Genomic DNA, 16,274 nt, shown 5'->3' on the forward strand with positions numbered 1-16,274 from the left:
TGACAGTGTACATTAGCTATTCACAGCTTGCATCAATATAGTACCAAGAAACTAGGGTCTAGGAATTTTTAATAGCAATGCAAAAATATCCTGGAACTAAGTTGGGGGAATAAAAATCAACCATTTCTGCTTAGTGAGGGGAATGCCATTCTCAGAGAGGACTTCCTATGAGAAGCCTTGGGGAGGCTTGAGATTCCTCCATGAGGCTCTGTGTAATTGAAGGAAAGGATGGTCCCTAGGCTGAGTGTCTGGGAAGGGCACCCAAGGGCATAATTCTGGTAGACATGGGTGAGAGACAAGTTGCACCTGCTGTGAATTGGGCCCACTCGGAGATAGAGGCAACCAGAGCTTGCTAGGATGGGGCCTGGGGAGCCAGATATAAGTCTGGCCTCACTGGGGACAATTTACTATTTTAATCCTTAGGATCCAATGGGATGATGTCAGTCTGTCACTGAATATATGAATATTTCAGAAGAGGGAAAGGGCAACTGGTGCATGGGCAAGTCAACAGGAAGCCAAGGAATAGGCTAACGGGGACCCTGTGGGCCGAGTTCTGGTACTGGTAGTCAGCAAGGCTACAGTCAAATGCTGCTGGTGGGGGCAGGGAGGGTGCAATACAGGCTGGAGTGGACAAGAGGCGGCTGGAGTGAGGGACCTGGAAAAGACAAAGCTCAAAGCCCAATCCAGGGAGACTGACTGTATGTCTGGTCTAATGGAGGACTGGGGTACTGTCCAATAGCAATATAATATGAGCGATAGATACAATTTTTTAAAATTTTAAATTAAATTAACATTTTTTTTTGTTGGTAAAGGGTGTTTTATTGGGGAAATTCACAGAGAGAAGCATGGTCTTGGTTAGCCACAAGGCAGATAGATCTCTGCAATCTTACTCCCCAGAGCCAGGGCTTATGGACCATAGGGAAAGGGTGTATGTGTCCAGCAAGGAAATGAAAAGCAGCCTCCAGAACAGGCAAGGGGACTGTATGTGTCATAGCCTATAATTTATATGATAACATCAAGATTGACATGTTCTTATGCTAGGAACAGTAAATAAAATAGGAATCAGGAGGCATTCTCAAGACTGGGGCTAATCAGAAGTCAATATGGTAGATTTGCATTCATAAAACTTTTTATTTTGAAATAATAATAGATTCACAGGAGAGGTTCCATGTACCCTTCTCCCAGTTTCCTCCAAATAGTTACATCTTATATAACTATAGCACACTCTCAAAACCAGGAAACTGCCATTGGTGCAATGTGTGTGTATACTTCTATGTCATTTTATCACATGCAGATTCCCATAACCATCACTGCAATCAAGACACAGAATGATTCCATCACCCAAAGATCTCCCTCATACTACCTCTTTATGGTCATACCCATTTCCCTTCCTCTTATGATCCCAAATCTCTGGCAAGCACTAATCTGTTTTCCATCTCTTTAATTTCATCATCTCTAGAATGTTATATAAAGTGAATGATATGGCATGTGATCTTTTGAGATTAGCTTTTTTTTTTCCTACTTGGCTTAATGACCTTGAGGTCCACCCAAGTTGCTACATGTATTCATAGTCCATTCCTTTTTATTGCTGAGTAGTATTCTATGGTATGGATATACCCCAGTTTGTTTAGTCATTCACCTATTATTGTAGGACATTTTGGTTGTTTCCAGTCTGGGCTATTAGGAATAAAGCTGCTATGAACAATTATGCATAGATTTTTTTGCATAATGGATATCAGTTTCCGTTTCTCTGGAGTAAATTGCTGAGTTGTATAGTTAGTGTATGTGGTTTTTTTTTTTTTTCTTAAAGAAACTGCCAAACTATTTTCCAGAGTCACTGCATGTTTTTGCATTTCTACCAGCATTGCATGAGGAATCCAGGTTTCCTGTATCATCACCAGCATTGAATATTGTGACTACAGTGTTTTATTTTAGCTGTTCCAGTGAGTATGTAGTAATATTTCTTCATGGTCTTAACCTGTATTTCTTTAAAGGCTAGTGATGTTGAACATCTTTTCATGTGCTTATTTGCCATACATATATCTTGTTTGGTGAAATGTCTCTTCCATGTCTTTGCTGATTTTCTAACTGAGTTGTTGAATCCTTGCCTTGTTCTCAATCTTAAGGGAAAAGCATTCAGTCTTTCACCATGAAGTGTGATGTCAGCTACTGTTTTTTTGTTTTGTTTTGTTTTGTGTTGTGTTGTTTGTAGATGTTCTTTATCAAGTTCAGAAACTAACGCTCTATTTGTAGGTTTCTGAATTTTTCTTTTCGTTTAATTGCAAATGTGTGTTGAAATGTGTCAAATACTTTTTCTGCGTCAGTTGATGTGGTCATGTGATTTTTCTGCCTTTAGCCTGTTAATATGGTAGATCACACTGATTGATTTTTCAAATGTTGAACTAGCCTTGCCTCTTTAGAATCAACCCCACTTGGTTATAGTTTATAAATATTTTTATATATTGCTGAATTCTCCTTGCCAATATTTTGTTAAGGTTTTTGTGTTTGTATTCATGTGAAATATTGATCTTCATTTTTCTTTATTTGTACTGTCTTTGGCTTGGCATCAGGGTAATACTGGTCTCATAATATGAGTTTGGAAATGTTCGTTCTTCTTTTCTAGAAGAGATTAGAGTAGAATTGGTGTTCATTCTTCTTTACATGTTTGGTAGAATTCTCTAGTGAAATCATCTAGGCCTAGATATTCTTTTTTGGGAGTTTTAAAATCAATTTCCTGAATAGTTATAGGTCTATTCAAATGATCTATTTCATATTGGGAAACTTATGGTAGTTTGGGCTTCTTAAGTTTGTGCCCATTTCATTTAATGTGTCAAATGTGTGTGTATAATTTGTAGTATTTCCTTATTATCCTGCTGTTAAGCGCAGGATCTGTTTTCCTTAGCCTTTGCCAACTCTAGATAGGTGAAAAATGAGTCTTGGGGTTTCAGTTTTCACATTTTTATATTAATTAGGTGGATCGTTCATTTGTATTGTACCTTTTGCTCTTTTCCTCCTAGCTCTTTTCCATTTTCTTACTGATTTGTAAGTACTTTTTCTAGGTTGTAAATATGAATCCTCCTCCCGTCACATATTCATAACCCTTCAGTTTGCACTTTTCCCATTACCTTTTACAGTTTTTTGTCACATATACATGCTTTTAATTTTCATGTAGTTATTAATCAGTATTTTCCTTTAAGGCCTCTGGGGTTTCATGTTGTATCCATTAGTACTCAATTTCAAGAGATAGAAAACCAAGTCAAGCTAGTTTAAGAAAAAAAGAAAGAAAGAATGTTGGCCTATGTAACTGGGCATTGAAGAGATAGATCACACTGCGTGGATTAAGGATCTGAAAAATACATCATCAGGGTTCTGTTTCTCTTCTCTTGCCACTGCTTAGTTTTATTTATATCTATCTGGCGATATCATTTTCTCTAAAGCAGGTAGTCTCTGTGTGATGATTAAAAGGCTGCTGGGAGTCTCAAGCTTATATTGTGGTAGTTTAAGGTCCAAAAATAAAAACCTTTCAGAGTCTGTATATTATATCCCATAGAAGGACTCAGAATGACTCTGCTTGGGTGATATGGTCTCTTCCCTCTTCCCCATACCCTGAACCAGTCAATAAAAATGAGGGATAGTATGTCGTGATTGGTCATTTACCCAGCTCTGTGGCTAGTGGGCAGGTGGAGTACCTGTCAGAAATCCGTGCCATGGACAGCTCCTATGGAAGATTGACAGGCAAGTAGGTGCAAAGAGAGTCCTCTACATGTCTTGCTTAGAAGGCCTTTCCCCAGTATAAGATGATTAAACAAAGTTTGTTTCCTTATAATATGTATGATTTCATTGTTTTATGTATACATTTTTTTATGAGAGAGAGTATATGAATATGGGGTGAGGTAGGGATCTTTTGCTGGATGTGTTTATATTTGAAGAGAAGATGCCCTTGAAACTATTTGGTTACCTGCTGCATAATTTGATCATTTTTTCTTTGCTTTTTCTTGAGTCTATTCTGAGTTAACATGAATCCCACAAGGTTAGGATGGTGGGAAGGGCAAGGGCTTCATCTAGCATAAGGGTTTTCACAGTGTCTGTTTACAAATATCTGATTTAACTCGTCTGAACCCAATACTCATGCCCTTCGGTGGGTATCCTGGGCATCAAGATATTGTATAGCAGTGGGAGGTATACAGCAGCATCCAGGAGAACCACGGATATTTCAAATTACCTGAAAATGGGCACAAAGTTAAACCTTGAAATTCCTCCTAGATTCCTACCTGGGTGTGGTAAGGTAGGCTGAGGCTTAGAGGGAGTTAAGGACAAAGGTATATAGGAGACTGGCCACCTCACTACGACCTGTGTGCACAATCGGGTCCCTGTGAAGGTCACCATGCATGGACGCCCAGTGGTGGACAAGGTCTTTCCTAAATGTATTCCCAAGTGTTCAGTGGTATCTTTTTCTCTTAGAGGAATCTTTAAAAATGATCATCTTGTGCTAAAAGTATATTATTTCAGGTTCAACAATTCCTTTAGCTTCACACCTGTTTCCTTTTATTCAGTTAAGTTCCAGAAAGAAAGTTTAAACATTTTAATTTTAATAGCACGCACAGTTTGATCCCATTTGTATGAAATTATTTCATTGAATATGATTCCGTCTATTGATCCCACCATCTCTTTGTATGTCAACTGTCAGGAATAATTATTTCCAGATTGTGTTGGTTTCTTATTTTTTGCTTTCTTTAAAAACTAATAGGCACTTATTTCTATAAAAGCAGTAGACATTCCTTTGAAAGAATAAAGTCTATGATAAGAAGCATCCTCATTCTTCTACTTAGAGTTGGCTCTATTTCCCTTACTATGTGAATAAATATTGTCTACTGGCAATTGTTAGTTGTGAACTCATGGGGAATTATACCCAGAGCCTCACAGGCCCTCAGCCAGAAAGAGAGGAGACAGGAAAAGAAATCAGAAAAGGAGAAAAGAGGAAACATAAAGGAGGCAGGCAAGCCTCCAGGTGGGGGATTAGACCATGGCTTTGGGGGAGTCACTTCCTCATGTTTCTGGGGCAGAAACCTGCTAGTTTTCATCACCTCTGCTGAGAATCACTTTGTCTTTGAATACCCTCTATGTGCCTAGATCAGCACTGTGTATCCAGCAGGCACTCAATAAATGCTTCATGGATGTGTAGTTTCCCAAGGGGGTCATTCTCCCTAATCCACTTCTTTGTCTTTCAGGCTCACAGGCTTTCAGCTGCCAGCCACCATTGTTAGTGCAGCCACCACCCTCTCTCTGCGCCTCATCAGTGACTATGCAGTCAGTGCCCAAGGCTTCCATGCCACCTATGAAGGTAGGTGCCTCCCTCATCGGCCACAGGAGCCTGAGATGTGATGTCCTAATAGCCACAAGCAGGACTGCATCACTCACAGATGCAGGGAAGTATTCTTCAGACCCAGAGCTTGCACCTGTCCTAACAAGGCTGGTTACTAACCAGTAACTCAGTTACTTAAATTGTCCCTCTTGGTTCCCGGGAAACTGGGAATGGATATCAAAACTTGTGTGCAGTAGTTTATCCTGAGGGCCTGCTAACATCTAATTCTCTGTCCCCTTTAACTGGGTTTTGTTGTGTTTTTATTTTCTTACTTCTGTTTTGTATTGGGCTTCATTGTATAAGGTACCTCAGGTTGTTTTTGAAAGTAAGAACATATAAACCCTAAGTAAAAGAAATAAAATAAGCAGCTGAAAACACCATTCAGTGACTGCCAAGAGTCAGTTTTATATCATTCAGAGAAGAACAATCGATTTTTCCTTAATAGCATGGATTAGGGGCTTTTGGTTCACGCTATGCAAATAATTTGTACTTCTCTCAGTCTGTTTAAATATGGTGTTAGAATTCAAATTAACACTAATATCTTCAGATTATACACTATTATTATTATTAACTTTATTATGTTCAGAAGGTGGTACTTCTAGATCTCTGTCATTTCCCTGGGAAATTTACATCTCATTAATAGGTAATTATGCCGCTCTTGGCTAAGACCTGCACTGTTATTTTGTGTTAAGATCATTAATAGGCGTATTTTAAGACTATTAATGATAATTAATAACAGTAATGACATAATACCCTAGTAAAGCATGCCAGATATCCAAAAGCTTTTTTTTTTTTGCCTTTGCCTTTGTTTAAGATACTTAAAGAGTAAGCGATGCTTTCTCGAATGAAGCTATAGCAATATAGAAACAGATACTCCCTGTCTTGGCCAGGGGTGTAATGCATAACGAGGACAAGTTCTGCCTCCTTAGCAAAAAACCACCCCTGGTGGCAAGGGTATAGGGGAGATAGTTTGATGCTTTAACCTGAGCAACTGGGGGCTCCTGGGAAGGCCTCAATTATTTTTAACTAAAGGTTGCTGAGAAGGCTCCTGAGAAAATTCCACCTGCCTTTTGCTGAGGGCTTCTGACATAACTCTGTTTCACCTTAACTGAGGGCTCCTGACAAAGACTGACCTGTCCTTAAAGTGAGGATTCCTGAAATAGCCTAATTTCTTTTTAAAAAATGATCAGATCTCAGCTGGCTGTGGTGGCTAACACTTGTAATCCCAGCACTTTGGGAGGACGAGGCGAGTGAATCACTTGAGGCCAGGAGTTCGAGACCATCCTGGGCAACATGACAAAATCCCATCTCTACTGAAAATACAAAAATTAGCCGGGCATGGTGGTGCACACCTGTAATCCCAGCTACTTGGGAGGTTGAGGCACGAAAACCTCTTGAACCTGGGAGATGGATATCACCCCACTGCACTCCATCCTGGGTGACAGAGCGAGACTATGTTTCAAGAAAAAAAAAAAAAAGTTCCTCCTAATATCAAGCCTGTGATTTTTGTCATCCTATTTGTGCCTTCACCCTGACCCTGAATCCAAAATAATTTTCTCCAAGTTTGAGCAACAAGCTCCTCACAAAGAGAGGCCTCTTCAGAAGCTTCCTTAAGTCTCTCTGGCCATTAGCTCCTTCCACTTTAGGTTGGCCTGGGGGACATTGACTATATTTGGGGCCCAGGGCCAGGGAAAGGGAGACTGGGTCAGGGACACTAGAAGAGGTGCCATCAGAGATGCTGGGAGTGACTGACACATGGGAGACCTGGCTGGGCCCTAGATTCTCATGGTGCCCTCATTTCTCAGTCCTGGTCGATCTTTGAGGCCCTGGCTTCCCTCAAGCTTGAGGAAAAAGGTGTCCCTGAACACACTGCCCTGTTAGGGGCACAAGCACTTCTTATTAAGCAGAGCAGATCTGAGGGCACATTCAGAGTCCTGTGAAAACAGACACTGTAGCCTGGAAATCATGAGCAGGGTCTGTAGTTGGGCAACGAGAGGTTTGTAAACTCCATGACATTAGAGACAAAAGTTCTGAGGGTGGGTGTATCTTTTTCTAAGGAGAATATACAGCAGGCATTAGAAAACTCAGATCGCCTTGGCTGACTCTAGCCAGCAGCTTGTTTTTGTAAATAAAGTTTTATTGGAACACAGCCATGCCCATTTGTTGACATGTGTTTGGTGGCTGTTTTCATGCACTACAACTGCAGAGTTGAGCTATTGTGACAGAGACCCTATGCAAAGCCAATGAGATACTTAATTTTTGACCCTTTACAGAAAAAAATTTGCTTACCCCGGTCTAAAGCTGTATTGTCCAATACAGTAGCCATTAGCCACATATGGCTATTTACATTTAAATTAACTAAAATTGAATAGAATTTAAAATTCAGTTTCTTAGTCACACTAGCCTTGTGTCAAATGTTCAGTAACCACATGTGGCTTGTCTACCATGTCGAACAGCCCAGATACCCAGACACAGAACATTTCCATCATTGCAGAAAATTCTGCTGGACAGAGCTGAGCTGGAGCTTCCATCAGATTCATAAACAGGCCTGTGATTCTTAAGAGATTGCAAAACATTAGGGATAAATTAGAGGCCAGTGGATCCCTCCTCTCACCTGCCTGGCACAGGTGAGGCCATCCAGGCATGAGAATGCTCAACATTCCACAGCAAGACTCACAGGGCAGAAGGAACAGCCTGTTTCACCTCAGCCACATGATGATGTCAGGTCTCTAAGTCATAGGCGCTAAGAAAATAAAGCCTTGTAGGCAAGGGCCCTGCAAATGTTAGACCAATGCTAACAAATTGCTGTAGCCGAGCGAGTCTCTATGCAGTCACCTGTTGCAGGGTTTCTGCAGACTTTGCAGGATGTGTGGCTGGCTGTTTTGTACTGCATGGTAAAGTGGGTCACAGGTGTCTGTGCTAAGAAAGGAGTCAAACACCCATAAGCCAAGGCTGTGGCTATCACTGAAGCTCATTAATTTGACTTGGGACTGGGCTATGTGGCAATCCATGCATTTGGACAAATGTGAGTTGCACTCATTTCTGGCGCACCCAAAGTGGACGGACAAGGATGGAAGGTGGGAGGCATGAGTAGGGGCAGCCCCCGCTGTGAGCATACTCATCTGATATATGCCCTGGGGTCTCTTTATCTCTGAGCTTATTCAACAGGCAACTGAATCATGTTGAACCCGTACCTGACTCACTGGGTGACCTTGGGCAGATTTTTAAGCTCTCTGAGCCTCATTGTGGAGTGGAGGAGGGGAGATTCAATAGTCAAAAGGAATTTGTGAAGATTTGGCTCTCAGGGAAGGGGCTCAGCCCCCTTCCTCCATTGCAGAGTCCCCTTGGACGTTTGTGCTGGGTGGCAAGCAGGGAGAATGACAGACAGGCTTCAAAGGAGAGGCCCCCACTTCCAGCCTAGACTGCCCCAAGTCAGGATGGTTTCCTTATATTTTCTATTCATCATGTTGTTGTGTCCGTTTCAAAATGGCATCAGGGCGCTGCTCTTGGTAGCTCCCCTTGGCTGACATCCCCGAATGTCTGCTATCAAAATGAGTTTGATCCTCCTCCACCCTCATCCGGAATGTGAAAAGTGTAGATAAGGAACTGAACTGCTGCTAGGGATTTTGGAGAAAGGTGAAGTCAGGTGATGAGTGTCAGCCCACGGCTGCTGCCGCTGCAAGGAAAAGATCAAAAAGGCCGGTAGTCAAACCCTGAGATGACAGAAGGTGCTTGGTTTGTAATCCCTGGGGGCAAGAGCATGGGCTGCAGCAGCTGGACGGGAGGGAAGGGGATCAACCTGTATTAAGCACTGACTGTATGCCAGGCACTTTACATACATTATCTCATTTAATCCCCCACCACAACCCTGTGGACAGACGTTGCTATCCATCTTACAGAAGTACATGCTGGGCCTCAGGGAGGTTTTGTGTGCAGTTTAGGGCTTGATGGCCAGGAATTTTAACATGGCTTTTCTGCAAAACTCTTTGAGTAAGGCAGAGGCTAGTGATTCCATTTCACGGGCAGGTAAACTGGAGCTAAGCCAGAGGCAGGGGAGGATGTGGGAACTTCCAGGCTGGCGTGGGTCATCCATGGAGGCAACAAGAGATGTGTTCCTGAGCTTCTCAGCTAGGGTCACCAGATAAAATACAGGGCACTCAGTTAATTTGAATTGTAAATTATTCAGATTTTTGAAATGGGAATAATGTTTAGTGTAAGCATACCCCAAATATACTTATTTTATGGTTTTTTTTTTCTTTTGAGATAGGGCCTCACTTTGTCCCCCAGGCTTCAGTCCAGTGGCACGATCTCGGCTCACTGCAGCCATGACCTCCTGGGTTCAGCCTCCTGCCTCAGCCCCCAAAGTAGCTGGGACTACAGGCATGCGCCACCACAACCAGCCAATTTATTTGTATTTTTGGTAAAGACAGAGTTTCACCATGTTTCCCAGGCTGGTCTCGAATTCCTGAGCTGGAGTGATCTGCCTGCCTCGACCTCCCAAAGTGCTGTGATTACAAGCGTGAGCCACCACACTGGGCCTGAAATTTAAATATAACTGAGCATCCTGCATTTTCAGTTGCTAGATCTGACAATCCCATTTTCAGCATGGAGTCTAAAAATAGGCCCCAGGAGCCCTCACCCCACTCACCTCCTCCTCTTCCTCCTCCTGCTGACTCCCAGGTCTGCCCACGTCCTGCTCTGCCCAGGTAGGGCTGTCTGCCCAGGTCTAGCCTCAGTTCTGCCATTCCAATGAATATACATTTAGACATCCCTCTGCACACACATATGCACACAGGTGTGGATCCATGGGCACTTGGGATTATGCTATCTGTGCAATTCTGTAATCTGGTTAATGAGGCCAGCGTTTTTCTGTGTTAATAAAAGTAGCCCTGATTTGTCTTTCTAATGAACATCACTGAGAGAGCCATTGTGGTTTGCATATACCATAGTTATCTAACCAGTCATCTTCTGTGGATATTTAGGTGAAGAACATCCTCGTACATAGAATTTAAGCCCTCATCTAATTATCTTCTTAGAATAAATTCTTGGAAGTACAATTGCTGGATCAAAGAGTATGTAGATTTTCCATTTGATACATAATTCCATCGTGTCTTTAGAAAGGTTATACGAACATATACTTCTACCAACAGTGCACAAGCAGGCCTGAGCCCATTCCTCCCACCTTGCCAGGGTTACATGTTGGTGAGTTTTAAGTCAGTTTCATGGATTAAAATGGCTAGAAAATGACATCCCGTTTGTTGTGATAATTTGCATCTCTTTGATTGATTATAGGTAAGGTGAAGCACCTGTCATCACTTACTGGCCATGTATTGATAATTGTATAAATCCTCTCTCTTGGTCTCTGCCATGGGGGTGTTAGAATTTTTCTTATCTTCTTTGCAAGTGCTTTTTGCATATTAAGGATATTAATGTGATGGGTTTCCTTTTGAGGTGCATCAGTTTTCATTTTTATGCCGCTCATTTTACATTTTAATTTTTTTAATTTTTCTTTTATGCTCTCTACTTTTGGTGCCATGCTTGGAAAGGCTTTTTCTGTGTGAAGATTAGATAAATGTTCATTTAAAGGCTCACCTTATTCTTTTCGTTTTATTTTACTGTTTATTTATTTATTTATTTTTGAGACCGAGTCTCGCTCTGTTGCCCAGGCTGGAGTGCAGTGGCGTGATCTCGGCTCACTGCAAGCTCTGCCTCCTGGGTTCATGCCATTCTCCTGCCTCAGCCTCCTGAGCAGCTGGGACCACAGGAGCCCACCACCACAGCTGGCTAATTTTTCATATTTTTAGTAGAGATGGGGTTTCACTGTGTTAGCCAGGATGGTCTCGATCTCCTGACCTCATGATCCGCCCGCCTCAGCCTCCCAAAGTGCTGGGATTACAGGCGTGAGCCGCTGCACCTGGCCTTTACTGTTTATTTTTAAATCTTCCTGGAACCCAGTTGTGTTGGTCTTGGTTTCTGTGACTCCCTTTCTGTCTTTGGCTGTCTGATGCTCGCCATGTGTCACTCTGTCTGAGTTCACGGAAGCCTGCGTCTTCCCCACTTTACCACCAGTGTGTCTCTATCTGATGTTTCCAGTCTTCCTGCCATTTGGACATTTTTTCTCACCCTAGCCCCAGACTTCCCACCTTCCTCACACACAGCTCCCAACTCTTGCATGGGATTGTTTCTGACTGTTCCAGACTGATCACCAGGTAAGCGAGCATGATGGACAGATCAGAAATGCCAATTAGGGAAGAGTCGCTGCAGGTTTTTGGTGCTTAATCCTGGTCGCGCCTCTGCATTGTAGCAGCATGGATCTTGTGCACTCTGACACTTTTGTGAAGGAGAGCCCATCTCTGAGTGTTAGGACTCAGTCTATTAGATCTACTTAATACTCTGGCTCTCAAAACAGGTATTTCTTTGTTTAGTGAAGTCTAACTGTGATCTGGGCATCTCAGTATCAAACTATAGGCTTCCTTAAAAATCATACCTCTTCTGTTCCACTAATTATCTCTATAAAGAATCTTAGAAAGATGACGTACCCTTATTTTCTATTATTTTTGTGGACTCCTTGGTAACCATAAGGGGAGAGGTGGCATAGTACAAGAATTAAGATCTCAGGTTCTGAATTCAGACACCTGGAATCAAATCCTATCTTGCCATTCACTTGCTGGGTGACCTTGGGCAAGTTGTGTCATTTCATTGAGCTCCAGCCTCTGTGCCTGTAAAATCAGGATAAGAATAATACTTACTTCATAGAGCTGTTGTGAGGATTAAGGAAGAGAATGCACAAGTCACAAGATGTGCTCAGTATGGAACCTGGCAGATTGTCAGCGCTTGATAAATGTCAGCTAATTAATTAAGTCACTCTCATCCTAACCTTAGTTGACTGGGATTATTTCAGGGATGGAAGGAATATGTCAACTTCATAGCTCACAATCCAAGCCCCACCCCAGTACCCTGGCTCCAGAGTTTGCACAGAATTCTTAATCCAGCCGTTCGTGGTGTGTCTAGTTTTACAGCTAGACCGTGGCTTTTGGAGGGAAGAAGCAGAATGTTCTTCATATTCATGAGCCTCCAGCACTGCTTGAGCCTGTGTCCATTGGATAGGGATGAAGTCTCAGGCTTTGTCACCTGGTAGATGGGAGCTAATGAGGCCAAGCCAGGAACTTAGTCTGTTCATGGCCTCTTCTCTTTGTATCAGAGATGTTGGTTTTAGAGCTAAGGGTCCTAGTAACAAGTCAAGTAGGCCCTAGGCTTTTGAGGTCATGGATTTGACACACATGTGCATGTACACATATTCACACAAATACGACTCTTTTCCATAAGATTCACAGGGAGTTCACAGATGCCCTGTGGCTACCCCAATCCCCTTGTTCACCTAAAAAAACTGAGCCCAGGGAGGTTGACCTCACACATTAAGTTGATGGTAGAGATTTCTTCATTCATTGAGCTAATATTTATTGGGCACCTGTTGTGTGCAGTCCTTGACTTTCATCCCAGCTTCATTTTCATTGTCACAATTTGTGCTCTCTCCCTAGTCTATCTCCCCTCCCAAAGGGGAGCAGGGGGAAAGAAGAAATGCTCCACTTAGTGTCACTTCTGGAAGAAAAAAACAAAAACCCTGGTATGCTTTTGCTACCAGTGGAAGATCAGTAATATCATCTCTGCATAAGGACCACAGCGTGTTGCAACAGGGTCAGACAGACTCATCTGTGAGGAATGGACAGATGGAGCCGGAGCTGCCTGTTTTGCTGTACCAGGAAAAGCAGGTTAGGAGCAAGCTTCAGAACAAAATGTGCTTCTGTGATGTTTGGAGGTGGGAGTAGGGTTGGAGATGATCATGCCACTGTGCACACAGATAAATTGGGGTTCAGAGATGGAATTGGAACCAAGTGCATGGGAGAAATGGACCTTTCCTGGTTTTATTTTTTCCTGTCATTAGACCTGCTGATTTTCTCTCTCGGCCTCAGCCTCTCAGACAATTTCCTCATTCCAAAAGAATGTTCCCCAATTCTGGGACATTATGCAGGCATCTCAAAATTGGGCTAATGGAAGCCATTTGATCACATATATATATAGATAGACATACATTGAATATACAATCTGCAGCATTTAAGCCACTCTAGGCCAGAACAGCAGAATAGCAGGCCAATGCCTCCTTCAGGGAGGGAGGTCATAGATGTCCTTTTCCCCCACTCAGGAGGGATGATGTGTGCTTCCTGAGTGAACCTGTTCCATTTCCGATGGCTCTGCCTTGGGAGTTGGAGAACATTCATTTTAATCAGTACTGTGGAGTAGCAAATTAATACATAGAGATGTGACATTTGAGACAAATTGGGCAGCACTTCTCAATAAGTGGAGAATCAGGATGATTTTCATATCACGTCCTCAATAATCCCACAAATAGTTCATCATGCATAGTAATATTTTACCCCTTTGGGGAAGAGTATTAACATAGCTTTAAGATGATATTATGCCAAACTCTAGTGCCCTGACCCTCTTCCTGTCAGGGTGTCAGAAGAAACAGTGATGAGGAGGAAGGAGCATTCTCAGGCAGCTGCCTGCTTGCAGATACAGTGTACCTCTGCTTCACTTCTCTGTCCTCATTCATTCATTCTTCATTCATTCAACAAATATTTACTGAACGCCTGCTATGTTATCAATCCCAAAGTAGTCTTTGAGGATACAAGAATGAATAAGAAGTGGCCCCTACGTTCAAGGAGCTCTGAAACCTAAAAATGTTGGGAGAGAAGTAAGGGCATAAGCCCAGGAGACAGGAAATGTGGATCCAAACCCTGGCTTTCCCTCAGGCTGGCTGTGAGACCTTGGGCAAGTCTCCCATCCTCCCTGAAATAATTTTTTTGCAAAACAGACACTATAATGCCCACTTTAATAGGTTATAATGAGGATTAAAGGAGTTGGTGCATGAAAAGTGCCTGGCACAGAGTTGCAATTCAGTAACAACCAATTCCTCTACAACATGGAGAAAATTGCTCTCATGCCTGGTTAGGTCTCTGGAGATCAAGTTTGAGCTCCGCCACATCCCCACTGTATGCCCTTAGATAAGGAACTACACCTCTCAGACTCCTCCTAAATTTTCTCTCCATTTCAAGATGACTGTGAGCATGAGTGACAAGGTCTAGAAAGAACCTAGGGTGACATTTGGCACATAGTAGGTACTCAGTAAAAGGAAGCTAATATAACAAGACATGGTGGGTTTTATGGCGGTAAAAAAAAATTCGTTCCCCTGACAAAACCTTTGGTCAAATCTTGTGGGTCTCCAAGGGCAAGAACGATCACTTATTTTTTTGTTTTCTCTGCCACCATGATACCTCAGTCCAGAGCCTGCCACACAGTAGGAGCCCTGCAATGGTAGCTCTTGCTTGCATCTCCTGACCTGGATCCCTGCTAGTCTATATAGGGCTTTTGTGCGAATTAACACAAGTGGCTACTCTGAGAAGACACTACCCTGTAAGCATATGGCTCAGTGGATGGCATATAGGCTGGATTTTAATCCTCATCACCCCTCTGCCTGGGCATACTTTCACAGTACTCAACTTGAACAACTTGAAGGTTCTGCAGCTTTTCTCCAGAACCCTCCTCTTGGGAGTCTGCGGTCATTCACTATCCAACAAAAGATTCAGAGATTCATTGGATGCTTGGGAGCAAAGATCTGAGAGAGCTTTCACTTGAAACCCTTTAATTGGGTTAAAGGGTTTAGCCCTTTAAATCTTTCCAGTGTGGTGGCTTACACCTGTAATCCTAGCACTTTGGGAGGCCAAGGCCAGAGGATCATTTGAGGACAGTAGTTTGAGACCAGCCTGGGCAACATAGCAAGATTCCATCTCTACAAAATATTAAAAAGAAAATTAGCTAGTCATGGTGGCATGCACTCATAGCCCTACCTGTTCAGGAAGCTGAGGCAGGAGGATCACTAGAGCCCAGGGGGTTGAGGCTGGAGTGAGCCGTGATTGCGTCGCTGCACTCCAGCCTGGGCAACAGAACAAGATTCTGTCTCAAACAAACCAACCAAACCAACCAACCAACCAACCAAACAAACAAAAAACCCAACCATTTAATTGCTTCCATGATGGAGTACAGACTCCTTGCCTGGCCATCAAAACCTCCAGCATCAGGCCTACTTCCACCCCCGTCCAGTTCTCAGATGCACCATACTCTGTCTTCCCACTTATCTTTCAAACACACTGAGTCCCCTCTCCTGAACCACCTCACCACTACCACCCAATTCTTCTCTTCTGTCCTCTGCCTAAACTAAATCCAAGAGGCTGCCTCTGTGCACAACAGCCCTATTCTGTTATCTCTCGGCTCCCTGCACTTCTCCTTCTATCACGTGCATCACTCGTGTATTTCCTGTTCCTTGTTTACCTTCTCTACTCTGGTGTGTGCTTCTGGGTAGGAGGAACACTCAATAGAGCACTGAAGTCAGAGCTCAGGGTCTGAAGGAAGACTCGTCCAGGTAGTAGCCAGCATGTGACTTTGAGCAAGTCACTTAACCTCCTCTGACCTCTCATCGTAGGAGGACAATAAGAATAATAAACCCTACTCAGTGGGATTGTTGTAGGGAAGAAATGGGACAACACATCAAGTGCTCCTAATAGTGCCTGGCATAGAATAAACAGTAAGTGGACGTGTAAGCTATTACGATCACTCTTCACAGTTGTGCCTAGCCCAGGGTCAGACACATAGTAGGTGCTCAACAAATATCGATTAAACAAGTGAATGGATAAATGATTGTCTTGCCCCATATGAAAGGCCCAGACAAGGAAAGAGATTTAGGCTCAAGGCGTCTGATACCATATTTCATTGACTCTAAGATGCCCCCAGTCGTAAGATCCAGCTTTAGTTGATGTACCATTAAGAAAGAAAAAAATGCTGCCAATTAAAGTGTGAC

The 16,274-nt window shown here is 42.9% G+C and overlaps 1 protein-coding gene across 1 annotated transcript in view; it reads left to right on the plus strand.

The window, feature by feature from the left end:
• The window catches only part of CSMD2 (CUB and Sushi multiple domains 2), a 655,333-nt gene that overhangs the window by 124,489 nt on the left and 514,570 nt on the right, over nt 1-16,274 (plus strand). Inside the window, exon 3 of the mRNA XM_023232269.1 lies at nt 5,229-5,341. Coding sequence (XP_023088037.1) covers nt 5,229-5,341 — 113 coding nt within the window. The remainder of the gene's footprint in view (nt 1-5,228; nt 5,342-16,274) is intronic.

This window comes from Piliocolobus tephrosceles, chromosome 1, assembly GCF_002776525.5.
Source record: "Piliocolobus tephrosceles isolate RC106 chromosome 1, ASM277652v3, whole genome shotgun sequence".
Lineage (NCBI taxonomy): Eukaryota > Metazoa > Chordata > Mammalia > Primates > Cercopithecidae > Piliocolobus > Piliocolobus tephrosceles.